This window comes from Rattus rattus, chromosome 11, assembly GCF_011064425.1.
Source record: "Rattus rattus isolate New Zealand chromosome 11, Rrattus_CSIRO_v1, whole genome shotgun sequence".
Taxonomy (NCBI): domain Eukaryota; kingdom Metazoa; phylum Chordata; class Mammalia; order Rodentia; family Muridae; genus Rattus; species Rattus rattus.
Window position 1 is genome coordinate 70,200,612 of NC_046164.1, and position 15,313 is coordinate 70,215,924.

Below are 15,313 nucleotides of genomic sequence, written 5' to 3' on the forward strand. Positions count from 1 at the left end.
AACAAATAAATAATTCCATTTAACATATGTTTAGTAAAGGTTCCTGGTCTCTTTGTTGTATCTGAATTTTAAAGTAATATTTTTAATTTTTATGATCTTATATTTCTTTGAAATAATGCTAGGATGACAAATCTTCATCGATGTAACAGAGCTCCAGGTTTAATATGCCACTGTCTAAGAAACAGAAAGACGCCAAGCAGTGCTGCACCCTGGGAAGGCACACAGGCATCTGGAAAGAGAGGAGATGGTCCTACACAAGTCAAAGTCTGCTTGGAAAAATCAACACTTCACATGCAAAAACTTTTAATTTTGCTTTTTCATTTTTGAATTTGGAGATAGAGTCTTACTATGTAGCCCTGGCTGGCCTGGAACTTACTAAGTCCACCAGACAGGCCATGAACAGAGATCCTCATGTTCCTGACTCCCAAGTGTTGGAATTAAGAGTATGCACCATCATGCCTGACCTCATATGACGGCTTTTATTGTTTTGTCAATTTTTTTTAATCTATTTAAGGATTTAGAGGATGACAATTTTTTTCATGTAAGACGTAAGCTTTACTATTAAACACTATATTTCATCATTAGTCCTTCCAAATCAAACATTTCTACAGTCAAGGCTGGAACTTGGAAGCTGTTAATAGCTCTCACTGAACAACTTGGAAAATATAACAAACTGGGTCCTGTACTTTAGATATCTTCCCGTGTGCAAATCTCCCTCTTCCCCCAACACACATACCTCCTGTTAACCTGCTCAGTTCCTGCTTCCCCATACTCATTCGGCATGCATCAAGGGGCAGTGAGGTCCTTGACTTCACCGGGCAACAAAGAGCCCCACTAAGGTAGTGGCCTAAGGATGCTTGGCAAAGGAGACAAGGGCAGGGAACTGAATGCTTTCAAGGCCTAGACCAGTTCTGAAGTATGCTTTCTGGTATTTGAGGGGTAAGTGGAGGAGAATTCCTCTATATCTAGAGGGTACAGGGCATTTGGTTACATGAGATAATTCATCGATATGTAGAGAGGATGGGGCACCTCACTACATGAGAGAATGTCTACTTATGGGGAAAAGGTGCCTCACTACATGATGGGTATATTGGTTAATACTGATGTCAACCTGGCAACATCTACAATTCTTAGAAGAGAGGCCTCTTGGTGTGCCTATCCTGATTAGGTTGAGGTAGGAAGATCCACTTCAACTGTGGACAGGGATCCTGGACTGAACACAAAGGACAAAGCAACCTCAGCACCGGCAGTCATTTCTCTCTGCTTTGTGATTATGGGCACAATGTGACAGACACCTCAAGCTTACTGTGATGCTTTCCCTTCCACGAAGGACTGTACCCTTGAACTGTAAGCCAAAACAAACCCTTCCTCCTCTAAACTGCTTTTTGTCAGTGTTTTATTACAGCAACAAGAAAAGTAATTAATATGGGGAGCTACTAGAAATCAATTTCCAGAAAACAGAGAACACACAATACTTTCTTGTAGTCAGGAAATGAACAATCAACTGACTATAGCTTATGGCTGCCCTCTTTCTTTCAATGCATGAAAGGCCAAGTTAAAACAACTTTCTTCTTTTAGGATTCTAGTTTGTTGGAACAGCATCTATCCCCATCTTACTTGCTGGCTATTCTGGATTATAACTTCCATGTGCCACTTTTTGTTAGAGCCTCCCATGTTCTTTGCCTAATGATGTCCCTTGCCTGGACTCAGGTTTCCCATATATTAATCACACAAAGATGAGACAAATTGTGCTGGCTAGTTTTATATCAACTTGGTATAAGCTAAAATCATCTAAGAGGAGGAAATCTCAGTTAAGAAAATGCCACCATAAGGTTGGGCAGTTGGCAAGCCTGTGGGCATTTTCTTAGTGATGGATGGCAGAGGACCCAGCCCATGGTAAGTGGGGCTATCCCTGGGCTGGTGGTCCTGGGTTCTATAAGAGAGCAAGCTGACCAACCATGGAGAGCAAGCCTGTAAGCATTACCCCTCTATGGCCTCTGCATCAGCTCCTGCCTCCAGGTTCTGGCCCTGTTTAAGTTCCTATCCTAACTTCCTTCAATGATGGTGTTAAGCCAAATGAAGCCCTTTTTCTTCAATTTGCTTTTTGGTCATGGTGTTTCATCATAGCAACGGAAACCCTAACCAAGACATAAATCTAACTGGAAAGACAAGCAGAGCTGGGATTGCCTGGCCTCCATAGATTGCTGCCTACCGAGCTCATCATGAAGTCATTCATATCTTCGGCAGGGATACGGTTCACCAGCTCTGCACCTTCCAGCAGTGCAGAATCTGACCTGGTCCAACACTGGGATCTGACAAGCTGGAGGTACCAGTCCTGAGAAGAAAAGAAAGTTGAATGTGACTGGGTAGGTACTTTGACTTCTCCCTGGCCTATGACTGTAGCCCCGATGGCCGGTTGTACAAACATCAGACACACCCTGGGCTTACACTCACCAGACAGCTAGTCTTCCCTCTGCTGTTCTGTGTCTGAGTGCCCTCTTCTTCTTTCCCACCTGCAGAACTTCCTTGCAAACTCAGCTAAGTTCTCAGCATTCACAACTTTTCCTCTACCTGCACCCTAGAGGATGCACCATCTATACTCTAGTGGAGTGTCTGCCTCCCTCATCTTCCCCAGCAGCCAAAGACAAAGAAACGCCTCATGCTGAGCTGGACCATGGACCTGGGGCAAAGTCCACCTGTCATGGGCCGAAGGTTTCTAAAATCTTAGTCTCTTAACTCTCAAGTGTGACTGATAAAGGGTACAGATGGCAATACATTATACTTGGTGGCAGTAGGTGCATCAATTCATAGAAGGCAGAAGGTTCAGAGAGGGGCAGGCAGGCCAAGTTTGTCAGCATGTGCTGAACAATGTCTGCAGTCATAGGCCTTGGGCCACGACCAACTTTTTCTGACTTGCTGACTAGGCACCTGACTCGACCCCATACTCCTCTACAGCAGTCCACATTAGCACTCCTTTTCTCAGTAGGCCCTCATGGCCTCCATACTGCACTCTAATCCCAAGCAGGGCAGCTGATGACCTGAGCTGCATGTCAGGGGCCCATGTGTGCTGATAGTCACCATTATCATCCTGACTAGAGACAGAGGCTGCCATTGTCTGCACATGGTCTCTGGCCATCATACTTAGACATACTGGACACTTACTTTGTCCGGATTCACTGTTTCCAGGGATGTGTGCCCATCCCCATCCAGAGGGTGGGAAGTGACTGGGGGCAAGGGGCTAAGTGAGTCCTGCACAGTAGAGAGTCGGAATCTGTCCAGCAGTGAATAGAGCCTTTGGTGTCTGAAATACAAACAAAACCAGAGTAAAATAAACCAGAGTTTATTCTTTAGTCTGAAACTCAATTTGTACACAGGTGAGTTCTAGAAACATGTAATACCAACAAGCAGAAGCAGCTTCTTAACAAGGTGCACATGTTTGACCTTTCCCTTCAACATCCTAAAGTCACGACACACACTTAGGCCCTACTTACTTTAAATTACCACAATTTATACCTCACTGATATTTTGCGGAAGTTTCATTTATGCCCAACATTCCATGAGGCAATACAATATATAACAGCTAATAAAGCTATTCTATTCTACTCTTCGTTTTCTTGGCAGTATTAGAGATGGAACCCAGGGACTTGTGCATGCTAGACAAGTGCTCTATCACTGAATTACACATTCCTAGCCATCATATTTGTAATATATACAAAACAGATAAATTCTTCTAAGATCCAAGTGCACAAACTCCATTTAATGCTCCATAATGACACAATTCATTTCATTAGGAAGGGTCACTTCACAGAAAAATCATTTCATCTGGCCCAAAGATATTTATGATAATCATAATCATGATTATATCATTATATAATGATTAATAATTATATCAATATAATTTATGATGTCATAACCTTCCTCATCTTGGCCTCTGATTACATCTATTGTCAAACACAATGACAATTTATTCTCTTACTATCCAAAACTAATGTGATACTATGTATGTCAAATGACAACATTGTGTGGCTTTGCAGACTGAAAAAAATTATCTAGACTATGCCCTGTCCCATTATGAAACACCCTCATAAAAACTCTAAGATTAAAGTTATGAGAGAACCACCCTCTTTTATGCACATATGCTCCCTATCCTATTAACAATGGCGGAGAAGAGGTAAAAGTTTTTCTTAGTTTATCTTGACTAAGGAACTACACTTATACTTCAGATTGAAATGTTTCTAATAAAGGTTTCTAAAAGACTTTCAAACAAATAGGCAAAAGAATTGCTATGAAGAGAGGTCACTTAACAATACACAAATACCATGTGTACATGCCAAGAGCCAAGTAGAGCTCTCATATTTATTCCTTCTAACCTAGCAATTAGGTTCTATGTTTATTCCCATTCCTAAAGGGTCCAGGAGCAGAGGCAACAAACACATTTCTTATCCCTTCAACAGTCAGAAAGTTCAGGAGCACCTCGTGTGTGCAACAGGTGTTTGATTGCTACTTCTTCATGTCTACTACAGTGAGACTTTCATGTGACATTTAGACAGCCAGCTCTACTGTGGCACTGCTGCAGTGAACTCACTCTACACTAATTCCTTTGCCTGCCTCTTTGTTCCTGTACATATCTATGTGTTAATACCCAAATGCCAGTACCCCATGCTACAGTCTTACCTTTGTGCAAGCCCAGTGTTCTGGAGGTGTTCCTGGATTCTGTTCAGTTCTTCCTCTGGCAACTGGGCCATGCTGCTCTACACAGACAAGAACACATCAGGGCTTTTGTGATATGCACTTAAATAGGATAAAGTGCTACGCACAGTGTATCTAGTAAGAGACGTTGGTCAGACACACAAATAACAAACATTGCACACATGCTCTTGTCAGTGGCTAATCAAGACCAGGTCAGCAGACCAAATGTTTTGATTGACTTTCTAAGTTTTGATATGAATCACCATTTCTCAGTACCTGTAAATTTGCAGCCAAAAGCATTTCTACTCGGCGACAGGCCAGGGTGTCGACCATGCGAGCCAGCGCACGGAAAGGGGTGCCCAGTAGCCTGTCCACATACAGCGTGAGCACAGCACCAGACTGGCTGAGATGGATGCCTTCCAAGCACTGAAGTGTTTTCTTCAGAGTGGTTGGCTAATGTTGAGAAGGAACAAAATTTAATATTCCTCAGACTTGTAACTGGCACTGACAAAATCCCAGTAAGTTGGACAAAGCAAACTGGCAGGCTAAAGACTTACAGTTGAAAGATTTTCACAGCGAGACTGAATTGCCTGGATAAAAAGACCACTAGCTGCAGAATTACGATGAATGGCACTAATAAAGTCTTGAACTGGAGGCTCGTGGGACAAGCTGATCAGATCTTGAATGTGATTCACAATGAGCCATGTTAAGTGTTCTGAGTCATGGAGATTCTGACACTAGAAAAGATATAATAAAAGATACACTTCAAGTAGACAAGAAGGCTCCAAAGTGTAAGAAAAACACACTCCAAATACAAATTTTGCCTTGGTGAAAACAAGTGTCTGAGTACAAGTAAATGAGAGAAAGGAAGGAAACTTACAGAGCCTCACACCTCGATCACATGTGGTAGAGGCCACAGGAGCCAAGAACTGAGGGCAATGTCCAGCTCCCAGAGACACTAGCAAATGCCTCAATATCAGAGAATTGGCTCCTTGGACATGCCAAGAGGTAGCTGCCCACAGGAGCAAGGTGAGCAGTCTGGTGTAGCCCTCCCTAGTGACTGGCCTGGAGTTTGCATGCATGGAAACAAAGGAAGCCCCATGTTGGAATAGAACTTGCCACCAGGTTGCAGGCCAGCCTAGCATGGGCTGCTTTACTTACTCTGTCTGTGATGCTCAGTGGACAAAACAGACAATAAATGCCACAGATTTGATAGAGTTCCTGAATCAAAAAACACAGCTGCCCAATACATGGGAAAATGTCACTTAAGGTTTTTTTGTTTGTTAATAAGAAAAATAAATAACAACCATAGTTAAAAATACAGGTAACCTGCTGGGAGGTGGTGATGCACATCTTAGTCCCAGCCCCTGGGAGGCAGAGGCAGGCAGACCTCTACAAGTTTCAGGGTATGAGGTTAGCCTGGTCTACAGAGTGAATTCCAAGACAGCCAAGGCTATAAAGAGAAACCCTATCTTGAATAAAATAAAAATTGACCAAAACAAACAAACAAACAAAATATGCAACCTTTCCATTTGTAGGATTAGTTCATAATCCTAGACAGAAGCCAAAGCCTGATCGAATCTTTGACATCTGGTTAATGCTAATATTTTTCACTTGCAACTATTTGGATAGTATTAAATTATAAAATTATTCTTTCTTTGTAAAAAACACCACTATACCACATTTCTCAAAAATGGAACAAAATATAAAAATGACTTCAATATTGGGAGTGTCAAGTAAAGAGCGATTAGGCTGAGCATCGTGGCACACATGTACAGTGCCAGCACTCAGGAGGCTGAGGCGGGAGGATTATGAACATGTGGCCTGCTCTGGGCAGTGCACCCTGGCTCAAAAGCAGTGAACATTAGAAAAGCTACTACCTAAGACTGCCTATGCTCACAGCTGGCTCAAGTCTGCTTTTTCCTTTGGGTCAGACTTCTAAAAGCCATTATGTTCCATGATAGCAATGTATATGTGATTCCAAGTTTGTTAAAAGAAAAAAAAGGCAGCAAATCCAGATTAAAATGTAACAGTAACTTACTTAGATCAGTATGATTACAGAAGACTCGTTTTCAGATATCAAACAAGTGATGCTAATTTTCTAGTTAAAAATCCAATGACAACACTTAATGTCTTTCCAACAAAATAACTGGAAAAAATTACTCCAAACTCAGCTTTGTTAAATTCATGTAGGATTTGCTGAGAATGGTGGCACACATCTTTAATCCCGGCAGTCAGGAGGCTGGAGGGGGAATCTCTATGAGTTTGATACCAGCCAGGTCCCCACTGTGAGTTTCAAGTTAGCCTGGTCTACACAGTGTGACAAGAACTGCCCAGCTATGTGCCAGGCACCAAGTTCCTGGGAAAGTGATAAACCAGTGGTGCCTGAGTGAAAGCTTTGGAAGATCAACTTAGAAATTTAGACAAGGATGAGCCCAGCCTGCTCTAACTACACTCCAGAGTAAACATTGCTACCTCTCCTCAGCTTTGGTGTATCTGGTGCAGTGAACAATCTGGTTGCCCAGCAGGTGCACACAAGCAGCATCTATCTATGCCACCCCTACCATAACAGCCCCCATGGGCAATTATCACACTTACGACATAATCACAGAAGAGAATAAGGGCCCCTCTTCGTACTATTTCTCTATTGCACATTCCAAGCTGAGCTGCTGAGCCAGAATCCTCTTCAGCAGATATCTGGGGGTTTAGTGACTTCGTGCAGGACAGACTGTGTCTCCTACAAGGCGTGAAGAAGCAATGAGGGAATGTCTGGGAGAGCAGCAAACGTAGACACACAACACTGAACAAAAAAGCTATGCCTGAGTTTCCCTCTTAAACCCACAAGTTATTCCAAATATTGCTACATCAGGCTGGTGGTGTGTGCTTATGCACCTCAGACTTCTGTTCTTAGAAAATATTAAAGTACACAAGAGAGTTTAGCAGCCAGATGATTACAGTACTTGACTGAGGCTCAAAACCCACTATTTAAAGCTGCAATTCCAAATAACATGTCCATTCCAGAATTCACACAGGCCATGTTTGATAATGGAGAAGCTGTTTTGATATTCCTCATGTTCTACAAACATTGTCAAGTGCCAGGGAGAAGCCTCGTTTCACACTTTCCTACTCATTTTCAAACATACTACAGCGTGAGCAGGTTCTGGTTGTGGAATTACTGTTCGAAGTGCTTCCTCTCTACTACAGAACGGTGGTTACTCCACTTCATACTCCTTTCTCACTGCATCTTTCTCCTTTCTAAATACAACCATGGAGACTCTTAGTTATAGACAAGTATTTAAAAGATAATGTCTGACACATTTCCAATCTTTTGCTCAGTCTCAATAGGGGCAAAGGTCACAGGAGAGCAAGCACACTTAAAATCTGTTAACCAATCCTGTACCTCAGTACTGAAAGATAATGGATAAAGTACGTGCTGCAGGCTAAAGTTCTGACAGAGCTGCCAACTATTTCTGAGTAACCTGTGCACCTACAGTGGGACCCACTCCACTCAGCAAGTGCAGGAGCTCATCACACAGACCACCTCCACCACTGCCTCCTCCTCCTCCACCTCCACCACTGCTGCCTCCTCCTCCTCCACCTCCACCACTGCTGCCTCCTCCTCCTCCACCTCCACCACTGCTGCCTCCTCCTCCTCCACCGCCACCTCCTCCATCTCCACCTCCACCACTGCTGCCTCCTCCTCCTCCACCGCCACCTCCACCACCTCCACCTCCTCCTCCACCTCCTCCACCACCACCTCCTCCTCCTCCTCCTCCACCTCTACCACCATCACCACCAACTCCACCTCCACCACCTCCACCTCCTCCTCCACCTCCTCCTCTTTCTCTTCCATCATCATCAGCACCACCACCACCAGCACCACCAACACTGGAGTAAATTTTAAACACAGGGTGCTGATCAACACCCAGATAGATGCAGAGTTCATTTCCATGGACTTCTGCTCTGGGCACAGGGATGGGATGGCTGTAAAGGGACAAGAGGGAGCTTCCTAGAATGATGGTACTGTCTGTACGTGACAGCAGCCAGTACAAAAGGCATTTCACAGGCATCCTATGTCAGTGAAGAGACTTACAGAGCACCTGCCCTTTCACCATTGGAGCTTTGTAGCTTACACTCACAGCTACACGTACAGCAAAGAACTACTCAAGTACAATAGGTGGGATTTGCAATTAAATAATTAGCAGGAGACACTGATTTGGTTTGAATGTGAAATGGTACTGACTGAAATATAACAGCAACCATAGAAAGGAGACAGATATTAATCAAATAATGCTCAATTATGACCCAGACACTGAGGAGTAGGAGCTACCTAAGAGCAGAGCCTGAGATCTAGGCAAATGAGGAGAAGCATGGGAGGCTCCTCTGAAGAAGACTGCACTAACAACCAAAAGCGATAGATAGCCTCCTCATTTTAATATACTGAGGATGGTGAGAAATGGTCATTTTGGTGGTGGAGGGATAGCTTAGTGGTTAACAGCACTGGCTATTTTTCCAGAGAACATGGGTTCAATTCTGAGCACCTACATGGTGGCCTACTACTGTCTGTAACTCCAGTTCTAGGTGATCTCACCTGGCAGACACACTCACAGGCACATAATAAAGAAGGAAGGAAAGAAGGAAGAAAAGAAAGAAGCTGTAATTTCAACTTTGAAAGACTACGTTATAACTACCACCATAAAACCAATGTTTGTGTCTAAACCCCACATTCACCAACTCAAGGAAGTTGGTGTACACTCAGATCTGTGGTCCTTCTGGGTAAACGTTACTGTTACTTCTATTACTAGGACCCCCTTGCACTGGTCAGGTAGCTCAGCAAGGATAAGCACTTGTTGCACAAGCCTGGCAACCTGAGCTTGATCCCTGGATCCCAAGTGGAGGAAGAGGACTGACTCCTGAAAGCTGTCCTCTGACCTCTACACATGGGCTAAGGCACAGTCACACACATTCACACATAGACAGGACAGACTGAGAGACAAAGATACAAAGAGACAGACACACAAGAATAAAAATGAAAATAAACTACGATCCCATTTCTCACAGCTCTACCCCTACAGTAAGACTCCGACGAGCTGCCTCCGATTGCTTCTCTTCCACCATCGTCCCCCTTTTTATTGAAAATGTCAGACAGAAAAGCTGAAGGAACCGTTCAATGAACAGCCCCTGACTTTTGCCTGCATTCAACTATTAATATTGGTCATCTTGGAATCCGTGAACACACTTTGCACATGCAAACTAGGTACATACCATATATTCTACCTGGACAGACACTGCACACTCACACAAAACTTTACTGCAGTCTGAATACTTACATACACACATTCCTTTGGCTGCAGTAAGGAAGAATGATTCTAGAGAACACTTCACTCTAAACCCTGGAACAGTTGTCTCCTGAGCATGTTCACAACCACAAAGCGACCACTCACACCAAGCTCATCCTCATAGTTATGACTACCAATAATAATCATCCTAGCAGTCTCATATTGCAGATCCAGAGCATAACCAAGGATTCTAAAGTGAATTCCCTTGCCCTACTTGTTCTCTTCTATGAATGCAACCCTTTTGTCTTTTATGACAGATGCTTCACTGTGTCCACTGACATCAGTTAAGGTCAAACCCATTTCCTCTTGAACAAACCATTGCATGTCTTTTAATTTTCAACACTATTATACACCAACGGGGTGGGCAGATGCTGCTGAGAACTATGCTTTAAGTGGGCTGGAGCCATTCCTACCTTTTCCTGCCTTCTTGGCTCATCTACAGTCAACCTAGGCTCTACACCCTATGTCTTACCTAACACAACTCAGGCCTGGGTGTCCACTAGACTCCTGGAAACCTACGGCAAGTCCTCACTCCCCAATTATTTTTGTTTTTAAGTCTTTAAACAAATTATTTGTGTGTTTGTGCACCAAGACAACATATGGGGATGGACTCTCTTTCTACCATGTGGGATTTTGGGTTGGAACTCAAGTCTCAGGGTTAACAGTAAGTATCTTTACCCACTGAGCCACCTTGCTAAGGCCAGAGCTGCCAGTTTTTTGTTTGTTTGAGACAAGTTCTCACTGTGTAGCCCTGGGAGGCCTGGAACTTGGAATGTGGAACAGGCTGGCCTTGAATTCACTGAGGTCCACCTACTTCTGCCTCCTGAAAGCTGAGACTAAAGATATACTCCACTGTACCCAGCTGTGAGCTTCAATCAGCTACCACCCCACCAAGAGACCCGTCTATAGCAAATGGAGGCAATCACAGAAAGCCACAGCTGGAGAAAATGTAGAGATCGATGGGCTGTGGGGAGTCTAGCCCAATGGATACATCTACATCACAGCTCCTTCAGGGGACATTATGAAAGAGGAGGCCGAAAGATTGTAAGGGCCAGAATACAGAAAGTCTGCTGTGAAGCAATCTGGGAGAGAAATGGATACACAAACAAGACCACAATAAAGGCAGTATCCATGGATATATTAATATGGGTGGGGGAAAATTTCATAGAGCTTATCCCTAGACAAAAAGATATAGGTAGCTAATAACTTTTGGGAAGGAGAATTAGTCTCTCCCAGGGATGAGCCTGCTTATTGGTTGTCCAATGCAGAGGAGCCAACCCTGAATCCATATAAACACAAGTAACAAAATCAGACATAGCAAGTTAAATGTATACATACTTGTACACAAACATATATACATACATACATATATACATGTTTATGTAACAAATAAAAGAAGAAAAGGCTATCAGTATGAGAATGAGTGGTATAGAGGAGGCTTTGGAGCATGAAAGTGATGTGATTCTATTTCAATTAAAAAAAGTTTTATAAAAATTTTTTTTTAAAAAGGGAAAAATAGAAAAGAAAGAAACAAAGAAGAAAGGAATGAACACTGGTGACACAGAGACACTCCTGTGCTCTGAGTATCTGTGGAACAGCAGCATTGGTAGGAGCAGGGGCCTGGAATATATGCAAATTCCTAGCCCCTATGAAGCTTCCTGGGCTGAAATGTTTTAAGCAGCTTCAAGACTGATTTACATGTACATATAAGAATCAGAGAGCTATGTAACTGGATTCCTGTCCACTGGCTCTTAGAATGCTCAGTTAATGTGACAGGCCTAAGAACTCTTCTAAGCATTTCAAACGATGTTGTGGGTATCTACCCAAGTGATCACATGTTGGGGGCAGAAAGTAGCATTTCTATTTCCTTTGCAGATGCCATTATAAAGAGCACATCACAGACAGGCAGTAAATTCCCACACAGGGATGTAAACGTTTGGTTTGGATGGGAGGTCCTGGTCCTCTGCACCAAGCTGAGGAGCTAATCTCACCTATACTTTTCCTTAAGAAAAACTTGCTCGGAAGGGCTCATAACCTGTCCAGAAACCACACTGAGGACTGACTCGTCAGGGCTCATAGCTTTTACTTCCAAACATGCTGAGAAATCTGAGTAAGTCAGTGAGTTAGCACTGAGGTTTAAGCCTAAAAACTCTTTGCAAAAAAAGAGGGCCACCCACAACCAGAAACAGTCTATCTGAATAATAAAAATAAATTAATAAAATACTTCCAATCAGTTTCGAAATTTGCTAAATAATTACTTCATTATCTAAGAATACCCAGAACACATTTAATCATAACAAAGTTAAGACATTGCAACATGTCTGGCTGTAGAACCAATGAAAGCCGTAGGACGTAGCAGGAGGGACAGAGCCTGACAAGCAGAGCAAAAACGATGGGACAGTGTCAAAGAGCTTGTCAAAGAAAATCACAGTGAAAAAGTTTAGTTTGAATGCCTGTAGCCAGACCACATTTCCCTACAAAACAGTACCCATGAAAGAAAGATTAATATGCAGTCTGAATTTTACAAAGCGTTATGAAGAATAGAAAATAAGAATGCTCTCATAGCAGCTGAGCCTTGGGCCAAACACTGAGCTGGTGCCTGGCCCTGGGAAGCTGGGCACCTACTTGGGCGTCTGCTGCACCTCAGCCCACCATCGGTGGTCAGTGTGGTTGATGAGCAGTAGGATCTGACACCAGAGCAGTACCAGAGCTGGGTGTGTGGGCACCATGGCTCGCACCCGTGCATTCAGGCTATCTAGAGTATAGAAGCTGCCTTCACAGCCATCACTGGTGAAGAGTCTAGTGGCAGCGGCTGTGATTCTCCGGAACATTCCTATAAACAAACAAAAATAAGAAAAATAGATTATGGGGAATGCCTCTACTGTTTAACCTGGTCCAGTGCCAGGTGACCAGCACTATTCATTGTCCTTTCAGCACTTGGCACTTAGAAAATTGTGACTTGTGTGTGTGTGCATGTGTACATATGTACATGTGGATGCATGTGTATACCTGGTTACATATATGTTGAAGTTAAAGGTTGATGTAGGGTCAATATTACTTCCCCATCTTATTTTTTGAGGTCTCTTGCATGGAACCCAGAGCTGGAGCTCACTGATTAGATAGACTGGCCGCCAAGGAGTGCTGTGGATCTTGATATCGCCAGTGTCTGCTCGGGGTACAGAAGCTGTGCCTGATATTTTACACAGGTGCTAGGAATCCAAACTCAGGTTTCATACTTCGTACTGCAAGCACTTCTCTGATTAAGGCTTTTCCCCAGCCCCAAACTCTTAACTATTCTAAGCAGAAACAGACACTAAACTTATTTAATAGATCAGATCACTTTTGCACCTCTGCTGATTGCCACATTCTTTAGGAGCCCCAAAACAGCTACCGTGGAAGCCTGGACACAGGTAACCAGAAAGAGCCAACCATCAGAGGGGGAAAGGACTCAGGCCACAGTTGGGAGAACACAGAATTGAGCCATAGCCAATTCAGCAGACAAACACACAAGGAGCAAACAGGATAATCGTCAAGAGACCTAAACACTTTATAAACACAGAACCGATTTACTTCAACCTCAGCTTGAGACCAAGCAAATACCCAAACAGTAAGTAGTTCTGCCACCTAGTGTCATACTAAACAAGAAATAGACACGTATCTACAACCTAACAGCACTAGGGAAAGCCTGTATGTCTAACCAGGGAAGGTTCCTCCAGAAGAATGTATGCATGCTGAAAAGGGGAACCACTGACTACATGAAGCTATTTAAGGTAAAGTCAAGCAAAATCACAAAGTACCTAAGATATGTTATCTGCATTTTAGCTACCCAGTCACACGGCAGCTAAAGGTCACTGTGTGGGTGCAGACACTTGCCCGCCAATTTCACTTAAGTTTTGCTGGACAACACTGACACAACATACACTAAAATATTCCCTTGAGTTTTGTTCTTCCTTGAAGTTTCTGAAAAAAGAAGCAATCGAAGCTAGAGCAAGTGGAGAGTAAGTAGTCAAACCACAAGGCAGTCAGTCCACCAGGTGAGCAGGACCCAACAGACATTGCCATCCAAAGAAAGTAAGAGAAAGCTCTTCTGCTATTAGATCCAAGCCAATCAATGCAAAGTAGTAAAATGACCAACAAACTGAAAACAACTTGCTATTCATAAAGACATTCCTTTTTGACTTTCAATTTCTTGTAGTACTCAATGGAGCACAAATCAAAGGACCTTTAAGGGCCAGAAAGATGGCTCAGTGGGTAAGAACACTCACTGTACAAGGCTGACCCCCAAACCTATATAAAGTGTCAGCTGTGTGAGTGGGCCTTTAACTCCTATGGCAAAATGGAAGGCAGGGACAGGAGGATTGGGGAATAGCTCTTGCTGACAGTGCAGTCACAGAAACAAAAGTGCTTGCCTCAAAACAAGGTAGAAAGAAAGAACAGACTCTGGAGGAGTTGTCCACCCTGGCATGCACATACCTTTCTGTCTCTCTGTCTCTCTCTCTCATACGCACACAACAAATAAGTAAATAAATCTTTAGAAAACAAACAATACCTTTAAAAAAATCAATATTAGGAAGAGATATAGTTTGAAACTAGCGTCTATTATCAAAGTTAAATGCTGGCACACTACTGTGCCGAGGGTGCCAGCATATCAGGGAGAGAGTCCACACGAGGCCTTTCTCTCTGGCTCACCTGGGCACTTAGCTTTCCTGTCTACTGTTTTCAATTCCATCTCTCTAGTCTGTTCTTCAAACTCCAAAGGCTGGTTCTGCTGACCGCTTTGGGTACGCTAACCAGGCACCCGCAGAAATGTTTATCAATGAACTTCCTGGGATAGTGGTTGTGTATTGGTGTATCGCCCTCCCTACTGAGTGTGAAGTTCTACAAAGGCACAAAGCACATCTGCTTGTCTCGACCCAGTACATAAGAGCCCAGTTTAACAACAGGTCAGAATATAAGTCCTGTTGAATGAAGGCTAAGGGCAGTAACCACCTTTTCCTCCAAGATATGTACACAAAATGCACATAGAAACCCAAACATAGGAACACCTCTGACTGGAGAAACACCCTGCCACAGCTTCACTGGCAGCAAACTACCCATTCCTCACCTATTTCTCTTTCTTTCTGCCAAGCAGTCAATCTACCCATCAAGGGAAGGCTGCTCAAGCTGGTCAAAGCAGCCGGGAGCTCACAATGTAGCTGCCTCCATGGGTTAATGGAGGCCAATCAGCATACTTCAGAGGCTCAGACTGCGGTGGCTAGAGGTCACTCTTCTGCCACACAAAATGA

At 43.4% G+C, this 15,313-nt stretch overlaps 1 protein-coding gene across 1 annotated transcript in view; it reads right to left on the bottom strand.

The window, feature by feature from the left end:
* The window catches only part of Htt (huntingtin), a 142,279-nt gene that overhangs the window by 27,704 nt on the left and 99,262 nt on the right, over positions 1-15,313 (bottom strand). The window contains exons 41-47 of the mRNA XM_032915843.1: positions 12,654-12,861; positions 7,288-7,426; positions 5,247-5,426; positions 4,966-5,142; positions 4,675-4,751; positions 3,163-3,301; positions 2,213-2,335 (exon numbers count right to left, since the gene is read on the bottom strand). Coding sequence (XP_032771734.1) covers positions 2,213-2,335; positions 3,163-3,301; positions 4,675-4,751; positions 4,966-5,142; positions 5,247-5,426; positions 7,288-7,426; positions 12,654-12,861 — 1,043 coding nt within the window. The remainder of the gene's footprint in view (positions 1-2,212; positions 2,336-3,162; positions 3,302-4,674; positions 4,752-4,965; positions 5,143-5,246; positions 5,427-7,287; positions 7,427-12,653; positions 12,862-15,313) is intronic.